Source organism: Etheostoma cragini, chromosome 13, assembly GCF_013103735.1.
Source record: "Etheostoma cragini isolate CJK2018 chromosome 13, CSU_Ecrag_1.0, whole genome shotgun sequence".
NCBI lineage: Eukaryota > Metazoa > Chordata > Actinopteri > Perciformes > Percidae > Etheostoma > Etheostoma cragini.
The window spans coordinates 21,614,671-21,639,010 of NC_048419.1; the positions used below are offsets into that span (position 1 = coordinate 21,614,671).

The window sequence follows — 24,340 nt, forward strand, 5'->3', positions numbered from 1 at the left end:
AAGAGTTGTTCTTAATAGGAATTATTATTTTCATATTTGTGGAGTTTTGGCCATTGTTCATATCTAGAAACACTCTGAAATCTATCTGCTGATCTGTGAATGAAGCTACACAGCTAAAAAGAAGTGGAAGGGCCAAGAGATTAAAGAAAATAAACAAAACAACAGGATGCTTCACACCTGAAAAATAAAGTTATCCAGCAAACCCTGTACTTTGTGATACAGAAATGCAGCTTTTACATGACAGTATGATGAATTAATGAGGTTTTTTTTGTTTGCCTTTTGTCTTACTATTTATTGTGGGGGTGAAAGTGAAAACCAGCAATTATATTTCAGAACTAGAAAAGCGGTCAGAGCATCAGACAGATTGTAAACAAAGCTCCAGATTAATCCAATTTATTTGGGTGAAAATTGATGAATGGAGGTGAATATTAAAATAATTACCCCAACTGTCCCTTTACTGTTTGTTTGTTTACAACCTGTCTGTTGAACATGATGTGCCCATTCACAGATCTTAATTTGATTACAAAGTTATTATAATAGTTAAATAAATACTGATATGGGATGAGAGCGATAATAATCATCTCATCTAACGCCAAGAAAAAAAATAAGCGTAAGGAAAAAAAATGAACATCTTAAGGACATTTTTGTGTAATGTAACTGGGCACTGGCTTCAACCAAACATGCAGTTCCGTGTCCACTCAGGAAAACAATGAATCCGTACCTATGGATCTCATGTTGCCTCCCTCCAACCATAAACAGGTGCCACCAAATCACCTCATTCCTTTGTTGCAGTGAGAGTTGACCAAATGAAGGTTGTAACCATTATTGCTTGAATGCTTAGTGTTGTCTGAAGAACTCACTGTCAAAGCAGACTTATTGGAATTTAATTCAGGCCAGATGATTCTTGTCAGATTGGACGCTTATGTGTTCTGAAATGTCCTCAAAATGTAAAGTGCTTGTTTCTGCGACTGTGGTTTTGTTTGTCTCGTCTTATTATATCGTGTGTCCCTTATTCCTAATCTTGGGATTAATCCCAGCAGCCTTCTTTCAGGAAAAAAAGCAAGCAGTAATGGAATGGATGAGTAAATGTTGCTTTAGAAGTTATATTTAAAAATAAGGTGCTGCCACTCACTGAGCCAAACAACCCTCAAACATCTCGGATGATTTGCATCTGCAGTATCTGAGATGAAGGAGCCTTGGCTGCAGGCTTTCCTACCAGATGATTTTAAGGCAATGTCAAAGCCGATCAGCGCTGCAGTGAGGACGCGCTAATAATATCCAAATCATTTCTGTCATCTCATGTGTTCAGCAGCCTCAGTACTTTGTGTGTGTGAAAGTACACGTGTAGCAGGCAGAAGGGAAATGTCAAGTTGTAGGAAATTATGATCTTTGACCTCATTACATAAAGAGAGGAAAAAAATACAGCCATTCGCTAAATAGCAGCAGGCTTTAACTCCATGTACTCATGCAGAGTATTTTATTATATTATAATTAGTGAAGCTGTCATGTTTTCATGTCATAATGTTGCAGCTGGTAAAGCAAGAGCAAATTCTTTATTACTTTATAAACTTTATCTGTTATTAGTTTGTTAGTGTACCCCCAGGGATCAATACAGTTTTATCTCATTATTAATAATACACCCTAATTTATTTGTTTATTATGTTTTGAATAAATCAGAAATTTTCAAAATAACTAGAGTAATCAAATAATGGCAGTGAAGTTCAAAAGTACAATTCTTTCATCTGAGATGTAGTGGAGTAAAAGTACAAAGGAGCAGAAAATGGAAGTTCTCAAGGAGAGTACAAGTACCTCAAAATTGTACTCAAGTACATTATTTGAGAATGTACTCTGTTACTATCCACCCCTGTCTGTCGCTAAAAAACATTACCTTTTGTGAGCAACAAAATTAAACTTATTCTTAGAGCTAAAAACAAAGTGAGCGTTGGGCTTGATGGCCAAAATATGACTCCAAATAAAAAGCTATTGTTACTTCATGTCTGCTCAATTTGTAAATAAGCAAGTGTTTGCTTACATGTTCCCCATATCAACTTTATAAGGATAATATGTCAGTGTTGTGTTCACAGCTTCTGCTGCATTCCAAGTGGTCAAATAAGTTAATGCAGATTTTACTTCTTCAGTGCACTAAAAAGTGTTCAAATAAACCATAAAGGGGTGAAAAACTGTCTTTGGTTAAAGACTGAGACATGTAGACATGTAGTAGACGTTGCTTAATTTTAAGGGGGAACGCTCGTACACAAGACTAATAACTGACAGAGAAGAAGAAGTCAATTCAAATCATTAATTCCTTTTAAACAAATGCAAACTATAAAGCTACAGACTTTGTTGCATTATTTCAGATTTACAGAGGCAATAAATGTTTGATAGGAAAAATTATAAAAGCACTTAACTTAATGCCAGCAGGTATGTGTCCAGAAGGTCACTGGTTTATACAACTGGTAGCGCTGGGAGAGAAAATCATGACCAGAAACTGTCTGTGAGATGATGCTCCGCATGAAAACCTCATCTGCCCTTTAAAGTGGGCAATAGACAATAATAGTGCTTCATAAAGAAAATTTTTGACTGATAGGGCTCAAGAAATTGTAGTTTTTGGACAGAATTGTGATTGACAATTTGAGAAGACAATTTGTCAACGTTAATTACCTACAGCTCTGGGTTATTCCTACGGGTCATTTTGAAACCGGTATTTATGTATGAAGCAGCTGAGTCCCAATCATGCTTAAATATTTATGGCAAGTACATTAGTCCAGCTTTTCTCTGTATGGCTAAGAAGATACTAGACCGTAAATGTGATGAATATTCTTGCTGGCAGCAGTGGACCAGGTGATGGACCGTCTGAACATTTGCTTATATGTTGAATCTGTGAAAACATTACTTCTAGAACAATAGATTAAACAGATTGTGCAACATTTATTCACTCCAAGCCACTAAAACAGAAACAGCTGCTTCACTCACTTAGATCTTTTCCACTTAAAGTAAGTGAAAAAGTAAAGTAAAAATAGCAATACAACAGCATAAAATATTCTCCTGTCCTGCATCAAAATTTGACTTAAGTAAAAGTACTGCATTACCAACAAAATGTAAAAGGTACTCCTGACAGAGAGTGGCTCCTGTAATACTTTTGGATCATTCTTATAGCTGTAGTTATATGTAAGCGGTACTTTAACGTTGCCATTGCTCGAGGTGGAGCTAATTTAAACTACTTCATAGACTTTTAGTAGTTTAATCTGTAACAACAGATCATATTCTATAAACTTGTCTGTAAAACTTCATCAGACAGATACATTTGACATGGGGGAAACTGAAGTCATCTTTGCTAGATCCTGTGATAAAAAAAAATAAAATCATATGCATAATCAAAAATTGCCGCTTTAAGCAAGCAGTCTTATGGGGAACTCAAGGTGGTGTGTGTGTTGGTAAAATGGAAACACAGCGGTAATTACACACCAGAAATAGGTCCTCTGTTAAAGGTAGCTCCATTAGCTCCACTACTTAATTAATCATTTAAGAGTTAATTAAAAGGAAGAACAGTTGCTCAGTGGTTAGCACAGTCACCTCCCAGCCTGCAGGCCTTATAATCTGAGTCAAAGTTACATTTTCTCCCTTAGTCCAAAAATTAAAGGATTTTTAGATTTAAAATTGCCTGCAGGTGTAAATCCCCTTATGTGTGCTATATGTACATCTAATTATATATCAGAAAATTGCGCTTTCCAAATCAGGAACCTGTCATTTTACTTATGAATATGACAGATGAACATTTATTTCTCACAACATTTTTCACAAAGGAAACCACAAATAACTTTTACAACATGCCTGCGTTTGGTTGTTGGGATGACGTGCTTTTGAATTAATTACCAACACTGTAGTAACAGTAACTTAGGTAATAACAGTAGGTTACTTCATTCTTTGAACTTTACATAAGAACAGGGTAAATAACAAAAAAATTCAATATAAACTAACTAATAACTAAAATTAATATATTCAATGTACAGTGATATAAAACCAAGGACATGTTTGAGAAGCTGGAAGCAAACGATGTTGCTTGATAAACAACTCAACTATCAAAATTGTTAGTGATTTATGGTTTCACTCAGTGTTTTATTTCAGCATTAAAAAGACATTTTATAATGATAGATATTTAGTCTTTAATGGTCATTAATGGGCTGAAAGCAGTGTGAATACCAAATCATCTGGTTACATACTTTTGGACATAAACACTGTACTTAACAAGGCCTCTGGTGTATTTAACAGGATATAAAGCAGTGGTTCTCAAGCTTTTTTCCGTGAGGTACCCCTTTGAACAGTTTTTTAAGCCATGTACCACCTAACCAGCGTGAATAATTTGTGTTAAAAATAAAATCTATGTAAAGAGAAACAATACAGCGATCTCAGCGATAGATTTACTAAACAACAGCCTTGTACCCGGAAAACATTTAAATGCTAATGAAAAAAGGCGGGAAAAAAAGACGGTAGAAAGAAGGAAGTAAGGCAACACTAGGTTGAAAATAGTAACAAAAACTTTGAAATAAGAGACACAAACTTCAGAAGAGCAATACAAACTTTGAAAAAAAACGAGAAAGAAGGAAGGCAACACTAGGGCGCCAAAAGTGACAAAAAAATCCAAAAGCAACTTTAAAATTAGCAGAAAAGAATGAGGAAGAAAGGCAAGAATAGGTCAAAGCAAACAACAAAACCTTCAAAAAAATGGCGACAAAAAATAGACAGTAGAAATAACTCCAGCCTGGTACCTGAAAAACCTTTTCAAAAGATGTTACGTACCCCCTGCAGTCCTCCAAAGTAACCCTAGGGGTACACATACCCCCATTTGAGAAACACAGATCTAAAGGATGTCATGGAGAATGTAAGTTTTACTGTAAAATATACTGTAATGAATTAAATAAATAATTTAACAATATTTTTGGTGTATAAATGAAGGCTGCTGGGAAGGTTCTTCTGCATGCTCAGCTATACATAAGCAATCTATATGATCATGTTGACATTATTGAAGACTTACTGTAAGTGGGATAACATCCCTTCATGCTACATGCGTGTGTGTGTGTGTGTGTGTGTGTGTTTGTTTGTTTGTGTGTGTGTGTCCTGCCAACACTCAAAACATTCAAGTGACCTTAAACAACATGTTTACATGTAAATGATTTCCATTTGCTTCCCATTTGGATCCAAGAGTTGTCAATAAAATAAATTTGCCATTCTGATTTGAATTTTTTCTTCCTGTTTGTTATATGCTTAAGTCAGGTAGTTGATCCCCAGTATTTTTCTTCACAAAAGACTAGTGTTTGGATAGAAATGTCCGGTAATCATAATTACGACTTTAAAATTAAAACCTCATACAAAAATTTTGACTTTATCAAAATCAGTCAAACCGTGGCCCTATAAATGTTGTACCGAACAACATATTCCTTCAGAGCAAACTTTCCCCAAAAACGATTTTGTAAATTTGAGTGTTAGCTAAACCTCATCCCCGCACAGTGATATTCCAATCATAACATCATAGACATATACAAGCATGTACAAGCAATCGTAACGGTATATTTAGTTCCTCCGTTTGAACGATAACTTTTATATTAAAGCAAAACCAAAGATTTTTTTTATACCTTGAAATAATGTTACCAAAAATCGTTTCAGTGATTCATCAACTCGCAACTCGGTTGCCAGATTGGGTAGCGGATCTGTAGTTCAAATGAAACATACAACAGCGGTAATGGACAATTTCGCTTCCAACCTGTAGGGGGACCAAAGAGAAAAAAGTGCTTTTGTGTTATTTTAAGAGGTTGAATGGTGGTTTAGTTGATGATTTGTTTATTCCTTAGGATCAAAAACACAAGAGCTAAAGTGTAAGGACTGGAGTTAAGGTTGTGCTTGTCTGCTTTGACATTAGCATATCCAGCTAACTAGCTAGCTCACTACCTACTTGCCTACAATGGGCAAGCAGAAGAAATGGTGGTTTTAGTAGTACTGAGGTATTTACAAATTAGTCTCGCATTGCCAGACCTTCCTCCACAGCACTGCCGAGGAAGGTCTGACGAGTCCACAAAAAATTCCGGGATGGAAGAAAAACATGCTCTGGTTTAATGGCATTTCTTTAAACCAATCATAATCATCATGGGCGGTGCTAAGCGCCGGATGGAGCAACAGTGCCTTTGCCAAAAAGCCTCCGGAAGGAACTTGTTTTGGTGAAACGTGTATGTTCTAAAGTTGTTTCAGTAATGCAACAACATCTCAGATTGGACAGATTTAAGATTCCAACACAAAGAAAACGGAAGTTGATGGACCTCCGGACAAAATGAGGGACATCCGACAGAATTTCAGGTGGCACCTAAACAATCCCGGAAATGAAACCTTGTCGATATAATTAGAAGTCATTTCATTTTGGATTAATACAAAAAACACTTTGTTGCTACTGTTATTTAATAATTAGCATATTCAACCTTTAAGGTCAGTGGTGGATTTAATAGATGTGAGGACTTCTTCATTTATTATCACATGTGGTATAAAATGTGACTGCTATTAGTGGTTCTATCAGATTATATTACACTGCTGTGTCTTTTTTCTCAGCTCTCTCATCTCTGTCTGGTTTTTTTCCCTTTTTTTCTTCTTCTTCACAGCTGCTTAAGGCTCACTGTGCCAATCCAGTTTTCTTTTCATTGTTATGCAGATGAAGCCCAGTTAACTCGCCTCTGTAAATCCAAGCAGGATGAAAGCTATTTCAGAAGAATCTGCCTCACTGATAGAAAATGTCGGAGCCAGTGTTATATGAAACTCCACTGCTGGATCACCTGCAGAGACACGCTGCTGCCATAACAACGTCCATCACTCCAACATGAAGCAGTAGGTGACTTTATCAGTGATGCACAACAGCAGGGGATTGTAGGGAATAAGTGTGAACATCAAATGTTTGTGTTAAACATCAATGCGCATATTAAATAGAGTCTGTTGGCAGAACTGGGACAGTTTGAAATATGTGTTTTTATACCAGCAATAATTGTTTATAATACTTTTTTATGCTAATCATGCTAAATCCTAGCAGCTCTCTGATGCTCTCTAGTGGACAGGCTGGTTGTAAGTCTCTGCCATGATTTTTTTATGTATAACATAAACAATAGTGGAGAAAGGCGGGTTATTGATAAAAGAGATGTGACAAAAGCAGGGATGTTGTGATAACGTTATACACGTCTTATAAGTTGTCAGGATGAGTCATCTGCCTTGTATACTTTAATCCCCTTTAATACTGAAAATAATTACAAGTAGTGGTGGTAGAAGTATTCAGATCTTTTAGTCAAGTAAACATAGAAATACAACAATCTGCAAGTACTCGGTTACAGTTACACTACACAGTTTTGTAAGTAATTTTTAGATTAATAATCTGAATCTGCAAACTCAAACAAATGTAGTGGAGTAAGATGTACAATATTTGCCTCCAAGTGTTGTGAATACAAAGAAGTATAAAATGAAAATACCCTAGTAAAGTACAAGTACCTGAAAGTTGTACTTCAGTACGGTACTGGATACTGACTCTTTTACAAAAGTCCTGCATTCATACTCCTGCTTAAGTAAAAGAACAGAAGTATTATCAGCAACATGTACAAAGTACTTAAAGTATCAAAAGTTAAAAAAGTTGTTATGCAGCTTTTGTCTGGGTTATTGTTTATTAGATTATAAAGAATTGTATTGTTGTTGGCCAAGTTTGAGCTTATTTTAACTACTTTATATTAAAACTGCAACAGACGATCCATGATTGATTATTCTGTACATTTTCTCGGTTAATTAATTATTAGTTTGGAATATAAAATATCAGAAATCAGAATCTTTTGAAGCTGAAAGTGACCCAAAAATATTCAGTTTGCAAAATAAAAACTGTAAAGGAAACCAGAAAACATTATTTAATTTTCATTCTAATGTAGTAAAGTAGCAATATTGAATAGCATAAAAGGGAAATACCATAATCAAGTAAAGTGGGAGTACCTCAAAGTGCACGTTAGTACATAACTTGAGCAAATGAACTTTTATATTCCACAACTGTCAATCATGATTCAGGTGTTGTTTTGACATAAACAATGTAAAGAATACCAAAAAAAAGACATAAAGAATAAACAAAAAGTCAATGAATTGTAGAAATAAAGATTTATTCGTACTAAGGATGTTATTTTCCCTGAGAAAACGTTTCAGTGTTACAATGTAGACTGCTCCCAAAAAAAATCAACTTCTTTGGCTGCTATGTCCACAGTTTCCTAAATATCAACGCATACAAGATGTGTCAACATGACACAAAATAGCGTGCAATTAGTGTTTTAGTAGAAATAAAGAGAAAACTCGAAAGGCCTGTCCTACTTTTTATTTCCTTTCACAGTCTGTTATAGCACACAGTTTTTCATTATAACAGGCTCAGGCCCTAATCTCCTCTAGAAGTACCCACTGTGCCATCCAGTATTTTCCCCCTTTCATTTTCTATGCGTCAAAACTTCAATCCCACTTTTTCCCCTCTTCCACACATTACCTAGTCACAAGTGCTGAAGGTGCTTTGATTGTAATGAGCTGCTGAGCAAAGTGCTTAACTGACAATCGTGTCTGAGTTTTTTGTCACGCCGAATGTTTCAGCCTAGAGGCAAAAAATTAGGGGACAATTCATACAAATATTCACTAGAGGAAGTGCATATTTCTTTACCAGTTTACTCCTCGTCGAGGAAGTCTGACTTAAAGTGAAACTTTGCTTTAAAGGAAGGTACTTTTTACACTTTATAATCCACATCCTGAAACTCTTCTCCAAACCGCTCACATTTTGGTGATGTCCACAGAGTCGTGAATGTCGATCACTTGAAACCCCAAGTTGTCGATCCCCGACTTCTGCTGGTTGTTGTGATTTTCTTGGTTATTGGCATTATGGTTTTTATGGCCTGCGTCTGTCTCGAAGCATTGGACGCAGTGTGGCGTGGTGACCCGGACGCTTTTTGAAAAGTTTGAGAAGTCCACGCGGTACTTTCCTGTTGTAGTGCGGGAGATGATGGGCAGGAAACTGTATCCCCACTGGATCTCCTGAGGGGTGTAGGAGGTTCGGACCTGACAGGAGGAGCTGGTGGACTCAGCTGTCCCGTCCAAAAAGACCACCAACTCAAAGTCCTGGTGGGCAAGAGAGTCGGCTGACAGCTCGTAGAATGGGCTTGATCTGTTGATCACGTGGTAAAGGGTGATAGGGCAAACAAAAAACAAGTTATCCTTGCCAGCATCGATCATAAAGTCAATGTCCACCTGGTCCAAAATGATGGTGTCTCCATCTGATGTGGTTGTTGTTTTAAGCAGCTTTCCATAGATCTGGCTGCCGATTAATAAGGTCTTTCGAAGGTTTGCCACTCTGATCAGGAGACAAAGACTTCCTTTCTTCAAGCAGATGACAGCTGTATCGCTGAAGGTGACAGTCTTTGCCCTTTTTTTGGGTAAGGAGATTTTTGCCAAGATGATGCCACACATAAAACAATTGATAAAGACGCCAACTAGAGATTGGATGATAATTAGAGCCACAGTGCCGGCACAGTGCCCAGTTAGCGTCCTGCCACCGTACCCAATGGTCGTCTGGGTCTCCAGGGAGTAGAGGAACGCTGTTGTCAGGCCATTAACATTGTCTATACACTGGATATGTCCATCTGTGCGGTTCTGCCCCATCAGATCCCCATTGTTCCTTGCGATCCAGTACCACAGCAGGCTGAAAATGAACCAGCTGCCCGTGAACGAGGCCACAAATAGAAGGAGAACAAAACGCCAGCGGATCTCCAAAAACGTGGTCCAGAAGTCCATCAGGAACGCAAATTGGTTGCTGTATTCAATGTTGCCAAACTCAATGTTGCAGTGCCCGTCTTTAGTGACCAGGCGAGATTTACAGGTTCTGTGTCCAGCTGGCTGGATGTGACCCTGGAGCACCTGGGGCATCCTTGAGCTGGAGAGGGCAGGATGAATACACATTTCAGAGCAGGAACGCACCAAATATTAGTCAAGGGAAAACAAGGTGGCAACTTTTTCAGTCTTGATACCTGTGCTTTTGGTATTGTCCAATACCAAGTACTGATCCGGTACCAATGTTTAATTAAAAAGCTGTGTGCCTCACTGTATGGAAGTGACAGGGATCACTTTTTGTATGTGTAAGGCAACATCAGCCCTGACTTAAACTTTCCTAACTATGTAAAACAAATTGTAACAAATAAATACATGGCTATAAATGTAATGATTTGTTATTTATTATTAAAATAATAAATAGTGCACCAACAATCTTCAAAATTAACAAGAATCGCAATTCAGATTTAAACCTTTTTTAAATGCAGCTACAAATTGGTCCAAACTACAGGAATTAAAATTGAAGTATAACAGGTATGTAATATAATAGAGTTGAATGGATTGTACTGATTGTCCACAAAACCCATTCAGAGTCAGTAATGCCCAGATATCCAATATCAGTATTGGATCGGTGCGTCCTTAGGACTGGGAAAGAAGGAAGAAATCAACAGCGAGTTGAGCCTTAAACAGGCTATGTCAAAAAAAAATTTTTCAACATATTCGATTATTCAGCACACTTTAACAACTACAAAGTAAAGTGGCACGAATTTGTTTGTTTGGACAATTTGTGTTTCCGCTTACTGTGAAGCATACATCTGGGGTATTCTTTATTTGTCTTACTGTCCACACAATGAGAATAACAAAACCAACAATTATGTTTAATTAATGATCCTACTAACAAGTATTGTGAGTTTATCCAAATCCTGATATATCTTTTCCTCTCTGCCATAGAGCTCTAAACACATTCACAATCATTCTCACAAGAGCACCAAATGTAAATTAATCCTCCGCTTAAAATAGGCTTCAACAAATGCACTATTAAATGTTTGAGTAATGTTAAATAAATCAGAACTACAACTTAGCTTTGGTCTTTTCATGTGATTTGTTTACTTTAAAAAAATATGCAATATTCCCAGCTTTTATTATTTAACCTGAATCCAACTTTAGCTGTAACAGTTTAACTCAATAGCAATCAATGTCTCTGATAGACTTGTTTTCAGGTAAATGGAAGTGATTGATGGGTGGCATGGCTTCAGTAGCAGCCATTCCATTGTCATTCATCATATGCAAATTAACAGGCACTGAATTAATGACACCTAATTTCCCTTATTCATCATTATTCAGGAAGTATGTCAGTACAGAACTACAAGTGGTAGTTATTTTACAGGTTTGTACTATGCATGATGGTCTACTTTGAGCCTTACATAACAGACTTTACATTCAAGAAACTTGTTTGTTTTGACAAAAGGGCACTAAAACATAAAAATTATACAGTTTTTTTTATAAAATGTTTCTAGACATTAAAATAATCATATTAAAACCTATTTTATATACAATTTTGATTTTTTTAGCAGCTGTCTAAAAATTTGTGATTAGAAAAAAGTATTGTTATTGTTAAGACGCTGATTAATTTCTTATTACCTACGTATTTCATTTTTGTTATGTCATTTTGGTGTTGGACAAACAAACAAAAAGCTTGAGCTATCCTTGTTGTTATTAAGCCTTAAACCCTTAGTAAAGAGGTACCGTTAGCGTCGGATTCCTTCAGTTCTTTGTTTTACAAACTTGGCAAAGCCACTATTGTATATTCTTCTACAGAGCACAGTGGGAAAACTACAAAAAGTTTGCCCTTATACAATCTCTATGTTATAAAAAAGTAACTTTATTCCTAATCCTTAAATAAAAGAAACTCTACATGTTTTGGTTATACCCTTGTTCGGCTTGTTAGAGAAATGAAAAGCAATTGAAATATGTGTTAAAACTTCTGACACTAGTCTAATACGGAAATAATTAATTCACCCTCATATGTGTAAAAAGAGTTTCAAAAGTTTCATTTCAACGTACCTGCTAAGTGAGACCATGGGCCACTGGATCTCCGCTGGAACTTCAGACTCCTTTCTTTTAGCGAGTGGCCATGGAGGCGTTAGAAAGATTTTAATCCACACTGAAATGTCCTAATCCCAGCCACATGCCACCGTATACACTGGCTTCACACAGACAGAGGAGCCAGCCAGAGAGCTCTCACAGGGCGTCACTTCAGGGTGACTCTCTTCATCACTCAAATAGTCACCAAAAAGTCTAATAGTACAACCAGTGGCTTCATCAGCACTGGCTTCATGACGAATTAAGTTGCTGTCAGTGTAAATTATCAGCAACATGAGGAGAGAAATATTTAGCCTTCAGTGCTATTGCAGAAGGGGCTTCTATTGAAGGGGCCTATGTGTCCTGTGCGGCGCCCATGCTGTTTTTGTTTTCAGCCCTGAGAACATTTGGGATTTGCGTAGGGCCTCACAAAGAAATCCCTCAATTGCATTTCCAGTGGTCCCCCTCCCCCCTCATTTGAACTTGCAAGGCGGCATCACATTTGCATCAAAATAAAGAGCTGCAGGGACAAAATGTCTTTGCCAGATTCTCCTGACTGCAGAAGGACCATTTTCATATTTGTGGAGCACATTTCCATGATGTTATGTTATGAGGGAGGACTTGAATTAATAATATGCCCCTCAGCGATGGATACAGATGCCATTTACTGCATGTAAATGAAGGGAACAGTAGATGGATAAAGATGCAGACAGTGTTGCTCCTGTATTGATTCAGCTGCAGAGACCCTGCAAGACTTTTACAGCCTACTCTACTAACTTTCTGCCACCACACAGTTTAGTGTTTTAAGCACTAGCTGTACATTTTCAGTATACCAGCCAGTATAGAGCTGTACATAAACATATTGCGGTCTCATTAATGGAGAAGTTAAATATGATGGGATATAAGCCCACTTGCTTTATTGCAGTGAGTTAAATAGACATGTCTGTACACTCAATATGGAGTTACTGCCAGTACCGAGCTAACTTAAGGGATACTTTGGATCTTTAGATGTGGGATTGTCTAGGTACATACTGTAGAAAGGCATTCTCTATAGGCCACTTCCCGCGTCCACAGCTAGTCATTCTAGCATCTTTTTGGGACCTCCTTAGACGAGGGCCTTGGGTACTTGGTGCTGCGGGTGTCATTGAAGAGAGCATAGATGGATAGAACAGCTTCAGTTGCCATTTAAAGAATGTTGAACTGGTAAAAATATTCTATGGTAAATCTAGTGTCCAAACTATCCCTTTAACTCCAAACAAAACTGGAAATGGAGGAAAACTGCTAGCTTAGCCTTGTCCAAAGGTCACAAAACCTCCCTACAGCTCCTCTAAAGCACACTGATTACCTTGTTCTATGTAGTTTGTTTAATCCTTACAAAACTGTAGTGTAAAAAGCTGTGGTTGTTGTTGTTGTTGTTGTTGTTGTTGTTGTTATGGGGGTTTATGTCCTGAATTTCTTGGTTTGGACCAGTTGACGATAAACATTCCTGATAAACAACAGGAAGATACAACTTTACATGTTGATTATCCCATAAGCTTTCAGTTGATTCCCTTTGTTTTCTAACCCTCCACGCGCACAATGATGTTGCTTACTTTTAATTAGTGCCATGTAACCCTCTTATTCCTATGCTCAGTAGTTCTATGGTTGGAAATTCTAATTTCAAGTTGCAACACTTTACCCACTGCTGGTAATTTTAAAGTAACAGTTTGATCATCAAAGAAGAATAAATAGCAGCTTTGATAGCAATGATACAAAAAACTAAAGAATCCGTTGAGGAAATCATTTGTTGTTATACCACATGAATGGATTTTGAATTTCCTATTGTGTGTGTAATAGTCTTGCTTTGCCAGACCTCCCTCCACATCTGTCTGCAATAGAAACATCATCCACTTTAGACCCACACTCTGTAATTTTCAGTCTTGCTTTTAATCTATGATTTGAATATTTTGTGGTTAGGTAAGGGTCTTTATGTAAGTTGGTACAGGTTGCTTTTTGCAGTTTTACTTTTACATTTACCTCAAACATAAAGAAGAAAGGGGTAGCTACTCTTCAACTAAAGCCTTGGTGGGGTTATACCGATGATTTTTTGCAGGTGCATTTTGCATTTTGCTGCAGGAAGTTAACATGTGGAGGATGTGGCTGTTGCTGGTGTTGCAATGCCTAATGTTAGGAGGGAAGGAGGGGGTGCTCAGAAACCACTCTTTGGTTGCAAGATACAAAAGGGTCCCAAATAAGCACTATTTTATTCAGTGGTTGTAAAGTAACTAATTACATTAACTCAGGTAAAGTAGTATTTAGGTTGATCGCAAGAGCAGTAGTAAGCTTAGTCTGCTACACATGAGACAAAAAAACATGTGAGGCATGAAAGTATTTAACAATACAGCTTGTCAAAGCTAATATTGGGTAAATAACCTTGAAGCTAAGACCAACCGACACCACAATTAATATTCATCCGTCTCATTAATCCATTATATATCGTTCCCAGAGAGTTTATATTTCATAGGGTATCAGGGCCTTGAATTAGGTGCTTTTATCGCTCATGTTCTACAAGAACATCATATTTCCCCTTGGCTTAGACTATTACTAATGACCTTTCAGTTAACATGATCATCTTGGCTATTTTCATTCGTATGTGAAATGTTCAGAATAGAATTTCAAAGAAAAAGTTTTTAATAGATTTAGAATAAACAAATGTTTGGCATTTTCTTTAATTTTGGCCCTGAACTGTTCTCTTTCTTCTTGTTACTGACTTAAAAAATTATCAATTATGTTGATGTCAAAAATCACACAGAATTGGCTCCATCTGGTGCACAATGTCTTAACAACACCTCAACACCTCAAATACCTCTTATGTTGTATATTGCTCCATTTGTGTAGAAAAGTAAAGACTATGATTATATATATATATATATATATATATATATATATATATATATATATAAGCAACTGAATACTAAATTTAAATAGCACAGAATTTACAGCGGTGAAATATTTTTACTTAAAAATAAAACAGTTATATTCTCTTTGTTTTCTCCAAAAAAAGCCCAGTCTGCTCCGATAGGTCAAATGCTTTTGAAAATAAAATATATAAAAAAAAAGACATTGACAGCTCCCTTTTTACAATATGGGACCTTTAATAAAACAAAACACATTCTCGTTTCTAAGGCCGTCAGTGGAAAACCATGTTTATTCCCAGCACGTAAAGGAAATCCATCGATCCAGTTTTACTTTGGTTGTGTTAATATCACGTTCATTCACATTTTTCTGTTTTCACAAATGTACAAAGTCAGATATTTCTAAAACTATATTCAAGTAGCTCAAACACAATCATTCATTTTTGGATCTATAATATGAACAGTGAAGAAGTGCAATGACACATGAACAATAAAGTTGACTACTATAAAAGGACCTTGCATTGATCAACATAAAAACTTTGATATTGACCTATATTGAGAGGGTAACCTTAAATAAAAAAAAGGCTGTTTCATGATACAATAAAGAACACATACTTAAGAAATAGAACTAATTAAAATGTAAAGGGATTTAATATGACTCAACATTATAATGTACACACTAAAAGTGTACATAATGTACAAGTCCATTCCTATGACTTTGGAGATGGTAAATAATAAGTAAAAGGCTGAAATCTGGGAACATTACTAAAAATAAGTCAGGCAGCCTGCTGCCGTCAGCGCTGGTTGAACCCTCGGTGTGAAAGGGGTATTAGAAAGTGAACATTTGTATTATTTTGCTGTTTTCTGAAATAGCTTTCCCAGATTGCGGTTATTATTTTGGTGAGTTCAATGTCACTGATAAGAATAATGTTCCCAACTACAAAAATACCAAAGTTTGATGACCAAAGTTGTAATAATTTGGCATTCGTAGGAAAGGGAAGGGTACAAGTCCAGGTCCCAGCTCCTCTATACGATGTTCCTCTCCAGCATGGGTTCCTTGGCCAGGATGCGTCTGAAGTCCAGGCCGCTCAAGTTCAACGTTGTAAAGTTTCCATCCAGAATCAGTTCTGCCACAGATCGGCCCACCGCGGGCGAGTGCTGCAGGCCGTGGCCGCTGAAACCCGTGGCAAAGTACATGTTGTTGATGAGAGGGTGCATACCAATGATGCCGTTCTGGTCGAAGGTGTTGTAGTCGTAGAAACCTGCCCACGCACTCTTCACCTGAAATAGAGAAGAAGGTTTTACCCGGTTTTCTTTAGAAAAGAAAATATGTTCTTTTTGAGTTTTTTCCTGTTTTCACAAATGTACATTGTCAGATATTCAGAAAGCTATATTCAAGTAGCGCAAACACAATTATTAACTTTTAATCCAAATATACACGATGGAGCCGTCCAATGATCCAACTCGAGCCCTTTTTTCCCGACAAACGTTTTGAAATGATATTGCATTGATCAATATAACTCTTATATATTGTCCTTTATTAAGTAAAGACTAAATCACAAAAAAGCTGTGTCATGAGACAATAATTAACATATAATTAAGAAATAGAACAATGAAACATGACAAGGGATCCAATGTCATTCAACAACATTATATTGTACACACTTATAGAAGGAAAAAAAAACATCCAACATAGTGAGGACAGAGTGCTGAAACTGACAATTTTCTTTTTAAATGTCACTGCTTAATGTAAACATACACTTAATTTGATTCGCAAGGGCAAGCTTCAACAAAAAAATAATCAGTATTGGCTTTAAAATAATCCATAAAATAACTGTAATGATGGAAATAATTAAATGAAGTTCACTAGCATACTTGTAGAATATTTGATATATCAACCCATTCACACCATACCTTCAGCTTCTCGAAGACTGGAACACGAGAGGCCAAGCTTGGCCAAACCTTGTCCTCAAAGAACTGGTGGTCCACCTCCAGGTTACTGGTATCTGGCTCCTCTGCCTGAAGAAGACGGAAAAACACTTTCATTTAAACTGTTTTTATCCTTACTTGTTAAAAAAAAGAAAAAGAAAAAAAAAAAAGTATAGGAAAACAGCGTAGAACTATAAACAGACCTCTTCTGGTGATCTCCCAGCAATGTAGTTTCCTCCTAACCCCTCTCTTCTAAAGTAAACTCCAGAATAATCAATCAGGAAGGGGCAGTCTAGACCTGGACCATCAGGACAGTGGACCACATACACATACCTGAAAAAGAGTTCATGTAGCACAATATACCTTCAGCATATTCTTACAGTCTTGTGTAAACTGTAAACTGTTGTGTCTTGTCATTAAAGCACGGATGTGATATTTCATGCGGACATTCAATTAGTTGAATTTTTGTCAAGGAGTTTTTTGCCATGAAAACGGTCAAAATGTAAGTACTTTGGGTAAAAAAGAATCTACAAAAGCATTTGGATCGAGAGGCAGCTAGAAGAAGGATTTAGTGAAGATTTTACAGAGAACCTGAAGCTGGTTTAGTACAAAAAAGGACCCTTTTTAACTTGCATGACATGTATTCAAAATGATCTACCGTTCAAGTTCTGTACTTTGTTCAAGCAAACAAACATATAAAATATATATTGAGTAATCTTTACATATAAATGACTCATAGTGTACACTATAGTAGTTTTTTAAATGCCCTTGTTCGCAGTGTCTGCAATAGAAATCTACTTCCACCGCATGTTCATTTTAGTATTTCTGTCACTTGTTGGCCTTTATGCCCATATTTAAACAATATCACTTCTTCCCCTTCTCTGTGACGGCCTGCCTTCGAGTGTGGTTGTTCAGAAAATCTATAAGCACTTTGGATTTCCGACGTACACCTTTTCTTTTCTAGTGTAACTCGGGCAGAAGTATGTGTTCTGCTCTGGGTGAGCAGTAAAATACTCACAGCCTTATTTTACCGCTCCGTTTAAAAAGGGCTACAATCATTACAGTTCCTCGGAGTTGGAAGTGAGCTCCCTCGAATTAAAGCTGAGAGTCGGTACTATAAAGTTAGCTAGAGTCCAAATAAACTGTCAGAATACTAAAGAACTGCACCGTTTAAAGCAATGCCAATCCCTTTCAAAGTAAACTAGACATTTTGACAGCGATTAGGCTGCTTTGAAAACAAACTTAAAAAAAGAAGGAAAATATGCCACTTAAGTCATCCACCGACCTTTTACGAGGCTCAACGGGCAGCGGGATTTCAGCGATGGAGTGTTTAGGGCCACAGCCGATTCCCAGCATTTCGGTCAGTTTGGCAGAAAAGGCTCCAGCTGCATTCACCACAATGGCACAGTCCACCGGCTGGTACTCCAGGCTGTTAGGCATCTGCACCTGCTCAACACCAGCCATTATCCCAACATGTACAACACTATGATGCTCCTGTGGGGCCGTGTCAGTAAGCAAAGGATTTCCAAATATTTGATAGCATAGCAAATGCATTATCCCAACCAATACTACCTAGACTTTGAGTTTAAAGAAATGCTACATTTTCAAGAAGAGGCACCACTTCACAATAGTAAAATTCAGAAAGGCCTTTTTAGACTTTTTTTAAATTGTTTTATATATACACTTTTTTTTTTCCTTCCTTTTTACCAAGACACAGAAATACGGCTGAACAAATGTCACTTTTTCCCCCAAAAATGACCAGAATAATAAATGAAAATAAATAGCTCTTAAAGACCCAATCTGTATTTTATTTGGCCCTATAAATTGCCAGTTTATTTGAAGTTGGAACCTTGGCACTCAGAATTAAACTTTAAGTGAGTCCCAGGGAGCTTATCTCTCAAACATGCATAATTACCAACCATAACAATGGATTGTGGTAACCTACAATCCATAAACTTTAAAACAATAAAAACAAATAACTCAAATTTATAGAAGTTCAATAAATTGTCTCACATGTCACTAAGCAGGTACCAATGAGCGTAAGATCCACATAAGTCCCTGTCCCACTTACTTTGACAGATTTTATCCTCCTGAGAGCCACTTCATCGCCATCAGCGTTAGTCATCACGTTTGTTGTGTATTTAAAATCTGTGAAAGAAATAGAAACATTAATACCAGCCAACGGTTGGCCAGCTGTTCAAAGTAAATCAATACGCACATTCTGCATTAACACATGCAAGAAAACATTGCAGGATGGGGTGTAGACTACAATTATTTCTATCAATCTGAGATTTAAAAGAATGGAACAGAAGGAGGTAAATCCTTTGTTCTGATTGGCTGCATGAATGTGATTAACATTACATTTTATTTGTCAGCTATTTGCTTTTACACAAAACTCAATCAGAGTACTTGAAAAGTCTGTGAGCATCTTTACAATAGTTAAAATACAACATGTTGTACCAGACAGGTCTTACTGGTGTTGTGTTAAAATAACTTGTCGGTTAACACGATGATCCTCTGTGCCTTTTAGATCATAATAAATTATTCTTTAACACAATACAGTTACAGCAGGATGGTTTGTTTTAAGAGTCCACAATAACAAACCTGTGACTTCTCCGCAGCACTGGATGACTCCCATGGAGATGGCCTTCCTCCTGAAGGCGTTCAGCAGAGTCCAGGGGTCGAACCAGCCCTCGTTCTCCAAACCTGGAAGTCAGGACGAATGGTAATCATAGTTCATGCCATTTAAAAAAGAAAAAAGGGGTTGATGCCCTCACATACATATCAGGCTTACAGGCGTCAAATAAATTCACAAAAATTCATGAATTTAAGAGTAAAGCTGAACATAAGATTTTAATTTCCCACCGGAATACGCCCTCTGGTCAAACATCTGATATAGTAATTAGAAAAAAATACATTAACGAGCTGTGATTAAGGGAGCGCCTTTATCTTATCAGAGGCGGACTACACTTACAACCAGACTTACCAAAGCTTTTGAGCCTGTTTTTCAGATTTGATCATTTTAACGCCAAACTTTTGATTCCTTATCATTTGTTTATTTAGTACTATTTACTGTTTGCAAGGTCATCACTCTTATTATTGTACATGCATTTAAAGGGATAGTTCAACAAGCTCCCAGTTTAGAGAAACAGGCAGAAGTACCGATGCAGAAGCTAAGTAATGTGCTGTTGTGGACTGGGTCAGCAGCTTAACAAATATGATCAATTAACATATTTTGTTAGTACATCTGACCCTAATCAGCTGATACCTTTAGTTCTTAACATACACCTCTGGTGCCACTCAGACACATCATCAGCGATGCATCCTGGGATCCTTGGGTGTTTCGGGTCTCACATCATACTCCCTCACCCAGGTGACCTAGCCAGGGTTGATCAGGCCCAGGCTTGTGTCTGAGTAGCTTGTCCTTACCGGGAGTAGCTCTCCCTGACTGACTCAGGTGCTGGTGTGGCTTCTCCCCGGCTTTAACAAAGCCGATGTTCCGTCTTGCTGGTTGCTGGTGTCTACTGGAAGCGATTCCCAGTGCTGATGACCTCTGCAATGACCTTCAGCACTTGGTCTGGGCGCCAACGGTAGCGCCCATCTCCCTTTTTATTGCTAAAGCTTTTATAATCAGCCTAATATATCATCTCGACCCTATTTGACCATTTTATATCAAATGATGTCCCCCTTGTACTTTTACAACCATTTGGAGTGATGAAAAATTAACTTGTGTATTAACTGCACTCACCATATGAAGCTAGCACGACACCATCTGTGTTTATCCACGGAAATTTCTCCTTTACTTGTGTCGGAGAAAGAAGTGAAACTTTGGCTCCAGCGTACCTACAATTACAAAGTAAAGTTTGTAAAGTAAGACTGGTTATTGATACCTAATTGTGATAATCCCCTAAAGCTTTAGAACTACTAGAATCTCTGAGTGGAGAGTGTCTCTGTGGACACTTTCAAAAAGGCAGAATATGATTTTTAGTTCTGTTTTCCCAATATGTACTGCATGAAAGACGAGTGACACCTTTGTGTGCTGTAGTTCTCCTCCATGATGTGAGCCACCTCTTCACTGGCCAGGAAGAGGTATCCTGACTGGTTGAACTGGATGTCTATTGGCTCTTCGTTTAACACGCCGAGGTGTTCCTGAGAGGCAGACACAGATAAATAATTTCCACACTAAAAAAGTGTAACTAAAGAAATAATTCAGCAATTGATGAGAAGATCAATGTTTAACTTAACTCGTTAGCCTAACTATTTCTTGGCAAGGACTAATTGCTAGGCAACCAACAGATACAGTACAAGAAATCAAGACCTACTGTGCAAGTTGGTCAAACATAAGCTGGCATAGAAACTGCTCTTGATTACATATTAACATAACACACGTCACTTTAACATTAAAATATTTAAAGTGTGCTGTGAAGCAGAGCAAGGCTACACACTAACGATAACAACTGCTTCAAAAGTGACCTACATTGATGTTCCTCATGAAGTCAGCGGAGGCCAGGGAGAGGTGGATGTTCTCAGGCAGAGAGAACTGCTGTCGGATCCCCCCAGCAGAGAGCACAGTGGAGGCCTGGGAGTACTAGGGGAGAACAACATGCAGGAGGAAGCAGTTAATAAAGAATTGTGTAGAAGCAGTGGCCTGCACAATCACACTTTTAAAACATTATGGGTGAACAACTTACATCTTGAAATAGTGTATGGGTATTGGGGTGAATGTTAGACTTTCCATAATACATGGGTATTGATCCTGTCTGTGACAGATATACCTGATAGGTGGAATATTTAAGCATGCAGGTTTTCTAATGTATTTCATCTATTCTAAGGATTTTCCACATAAGGGTTAGTTTTGAGGTAATCCTGTCCCACAAAATTAAATAGACTGGAATGTGTGAATCTATTAGAAGTGTATCCAGGGTGCCCGAATAGCTTAATTGGTAGAGCAGGTGCCCATTTGTAGAGATTTACTCCTCGACACAGCGGGCCCGGGTTCAACTCCGACCTGTGGCTCTTTGCAGCATCTCAATCCCCCTCTCTCCCCTTTCATATCTTCATCTGTCCTATCAAAAATAAAGTCCAAAAATAATCTTAAAAAAAAGAAATCCATATAAAAAGTAGTTTCTGTCCCCTAGAAATGGAAAAAGAATATAAAAAAGCAGTTATTCAGATGTTCAGGAGTCACGCTGCAGATATTGTGTGTGTGTGTGTGTGTGTGTGTGTGTGTGTGTGTTAAACACTCAGCTCCCATACGATGCAAGTTTGTTCACCGTTTGAATCATTGCTGCAGATCACCTGAAATCATCGGACTCGTTATCTGTTAAAGTCTCCATCATCATTTCCCGATATCAATACCGGTAATCAATCGTCTGCTACTTATATTTGGACTTCTTCCTCTTCGCACAATTTTGGTTCAAGGGATTTGAATTTTCATCTTAGTATACATAAAAACATTCTGCAGTCATCCCCACACCCGTGAAACCAAATCACATGGGAGACTTAATACGTTTTGTGGTAAGAAAAAATGTTTAAACTCTTGTCAGAGCCCTCTGTGGCTTAATAGATGGGCATAAGACAAAAGGACAACTTAAAAATTGCTACAAGAGGAAAGGATCTAACTTTTTCTGTATCGGAACATGTATAGTCTATGCATTCAAGGGATTGAGAAAGTGGATATATAGATTTAACACACTATTGCTACATGTACTGAATGAAGAGCCAGACTTTTTTCAATGTTTCCTTACCAATTTAATTTAGATTTTAGACAATGTGCCATACTAGGATTAACCACAAGATGGTGCCATGGTGTGTCAAGTAAAGGCAAGAAAAGCACAACAATACAGCTGACACAGATAATGGCTGATTACTGCATGCTGCAGATAACAATGTAATTGTCATTATACACAAGTGCAGTACCTGTGCAATGAGATTGAAGCTTGAAGAGATTGAGTGTAATGTATATAAAGTGTTTTTAACCAATTATTCCTGTTAGGCCCCTGATGAAAGTGGAAACGATGGGATTCGATTAAGCAAAATGTAATTTTCTATACTGTGGTCTCACCTTTGGGTCCTTCTCCACCACAACAACTTTCACCCCTCCTCGCACCCTCTCCTTCTGCTTGAGCCAGTAGGCAATGGACCAGCCCACCACACCGCCTCCTACGATCACAATGTCGGCCCTCTCCGGCGGAAGGTTGCTGTTGATCTCAAAGGGACTCCAGCTGCTCCCTGGCAGGGCTTCCGACGCCTTCTTCCTCATTGCCGCCAGCTGGGCTTCTAAGTCTGAGGCCCAAAAGCAGAAACTTGATCTCGATTCATCATCATTTGGCAGATGTTGACTTGCACCTTCCAATTTAAGATATTTCCGAAACTTTAACTACCACTTTGCAGTTCGGCATGTATACTAATTCACATATTAGAAAATAAGAGGAGTAACATTGCAATTACTGCTAAAGACAGTCGGGGGAAACTAAAAGTTTACATTTTGAAAGAAAATAAGTGTTATTTGGAAGAGTATATGCATGCCGAATTGTAAAGAGATCGCTAACAGTCCAACAGAGTGTCAAATTTGAATAAAAATATGCATACATTTGTGGATTAACAAAGAATTTTATAAATTGAGGAATTACTGAATGTGACGTGGGCTCGCATTGACGTTCACTTCCTTTGAAGTCCCTCACCTTTAAAGAAGTCATTCCGGTGAGGTCTACCTGTACTCAGGTTTTTGCAAAACGCGAAATGTCCATACTGCCATGTGTGTCGTTGTGTTTCCCAACTGGAAGTAAGTAATCCATGAGCCGTCCGCACCTTTACATGCAGCCTGCGCCACGTTGACATTGCTGCTAGCTAAGCTAATCGGCTAACTGAACTGTGGTTACACCGTCCAAACCGAAACAAAAGCCGTGCGATCAAACGTGCATGTCTTTTATTGAAAAGCATGCACTCAAATTGGTAATCTGATCGCAAAGTCGGCTAAACATTAAAAATAATCAAAATGAGGATGAAGAGTAATACCGGTTGAACTGTGTCCCTTCAAAATAAAAAGCCCACATTTAAGTTACAATTGCATATGTATTTTTACAACCCCTCTATACTAACTGCAACGTTTATACGCTCATATCTAACTGCAAATAAGAGTGATGGGAGTAAAATTAATTTAAACAGGATACGAGTCAAATAAAGTAATATGGTGCCATGTCTTTTTGCAGAGTAGCTTTATTTTGAAAACAACTCATATTTCTTCACACTTGACTTTGTGATGGTTCGTGAATGAGACAGGCCGCAGGAGTGACAGCAAAGAGCCAATCAGATGTGGGACAACCCATTACGGGGTGTATTTTTCCACTCAGTATGTCCAATTAACTGCAAACCAAGAGAGGAACAATTCTATTACAAAAGGTCAAGTATGAACACATTTACATTTAAAATTTTGCTTAGCTGCGGTTTGTCAGGTACCGGTCTTCAAATGTGATTGGTGGGTAATAACATTGATACCTGTAATGGCTTCCAGTAAGACTAAATAGATGAAGAATACATAGTAAAACTATATGTATGTATGTATGTATGTATGTATGTAT

General features: G+C 37.6%; 2 protein-coding genes and 1 long non-coding RNA gene across 3 annotated transcripts; 1 reads left to right on the forward strand and 2 right to left on the reverse strand.

Annotated features, from left to right (window-relative positions):
* The first annotated feature begins 35 nt into the window (after nt 1-35).
* LOC117955562 lies at nt 36-12,957 on the forward strand. Its single transcript, XR_004659083.1, has 3 exons — nt 36-1,317; nt 12,647-12,651; nt 12,946-12,957. It is a non-coding gene; the product is annotated as an uncharacterized LOC117955562 (long non-coding RNA).
* On the reverse strand, nt 8,143-12,302 carry LOC117955560 (ATP-sensitive inward rectifier potassium channel 1-like). The gene is made up of 2 exons (XM_034890132.1): nt 11,920-12,302; nt 8,143-9,961 (listed from the first exon to the last, which is right to left on the reverse strand). Exons 1-2 carry the CDS (start codon nt 11,934-11,936, stop codon nt 8,806-8,808), a joined length of 1,173 nt encoding a protein of 390 aa, XP_034746023.1. The 5' UTR covers nt 11,937-12,302; the 3' UTR covers nt 8,143-8,805.
* A 2,570-nt stretch (nt 12,958-15,527) lies between the features above and the next one.
* foxred1 (FAD-dependent oxidoreductase domain containing 1) lies at nt 15,528-23,802 on the reverse strand. The gene is made up of 11 exons (XM_034890452.1): nt 23,444-23,802; nt 22,825-23,045; nt 21,238-21,348; nt 20,791-20,909; nt 20,509-20,603; nt 19,365-19,466; nt 18,832-18,908; nt 18,046-18,206; nt 16,964-17,093; nt 16,746-16,850; nt 15,528-16,112 (listed from the first exon to the last, which is right to left on the reverse strand). The coding sequence occupies exons 1-11, from the start codon at nt 23,598-23,600 to the stop codon at nt 15,858-15,860; spliced, it is 1,533 nt and encodes a 510-aa protein (XP_034746343.1). The 5' UTR covers nt 23,601-23,802; the 3' UTR covers nt 15,528-15,857.
* Nucleotides 23,803-24,340: the final 538 nt, after the last annotated feature.

What these genes read in the sequence shown, in the direction of transcription:
- foxred1 (XM_034890452.1), bottom strand. Translation starts at nt 23,600, where the DNA reads ATGTCAACGTGGCGCAGGCTGCATGTAAAGGTGCGGACGGCTCATGGA. An exon ending in TGTCGTGCTAGCTTCATATG is followed by an intron (nt 19,467 to 20,508) that starts GTGAGTGCAGTT and finishes CCTGACTTCCAG; the next exon opens with GTTTGGAGAACGAGGGCTGG. An exon ending in CTGGGAGATCACCAGAAGAG is followed by an intron (nt 16,851 to 16,963) that starts GTCTGTTTATAG and finishes CGTCTTCTTCAG; the next exon opens with GCAGAGGAGCCAGATACCAG.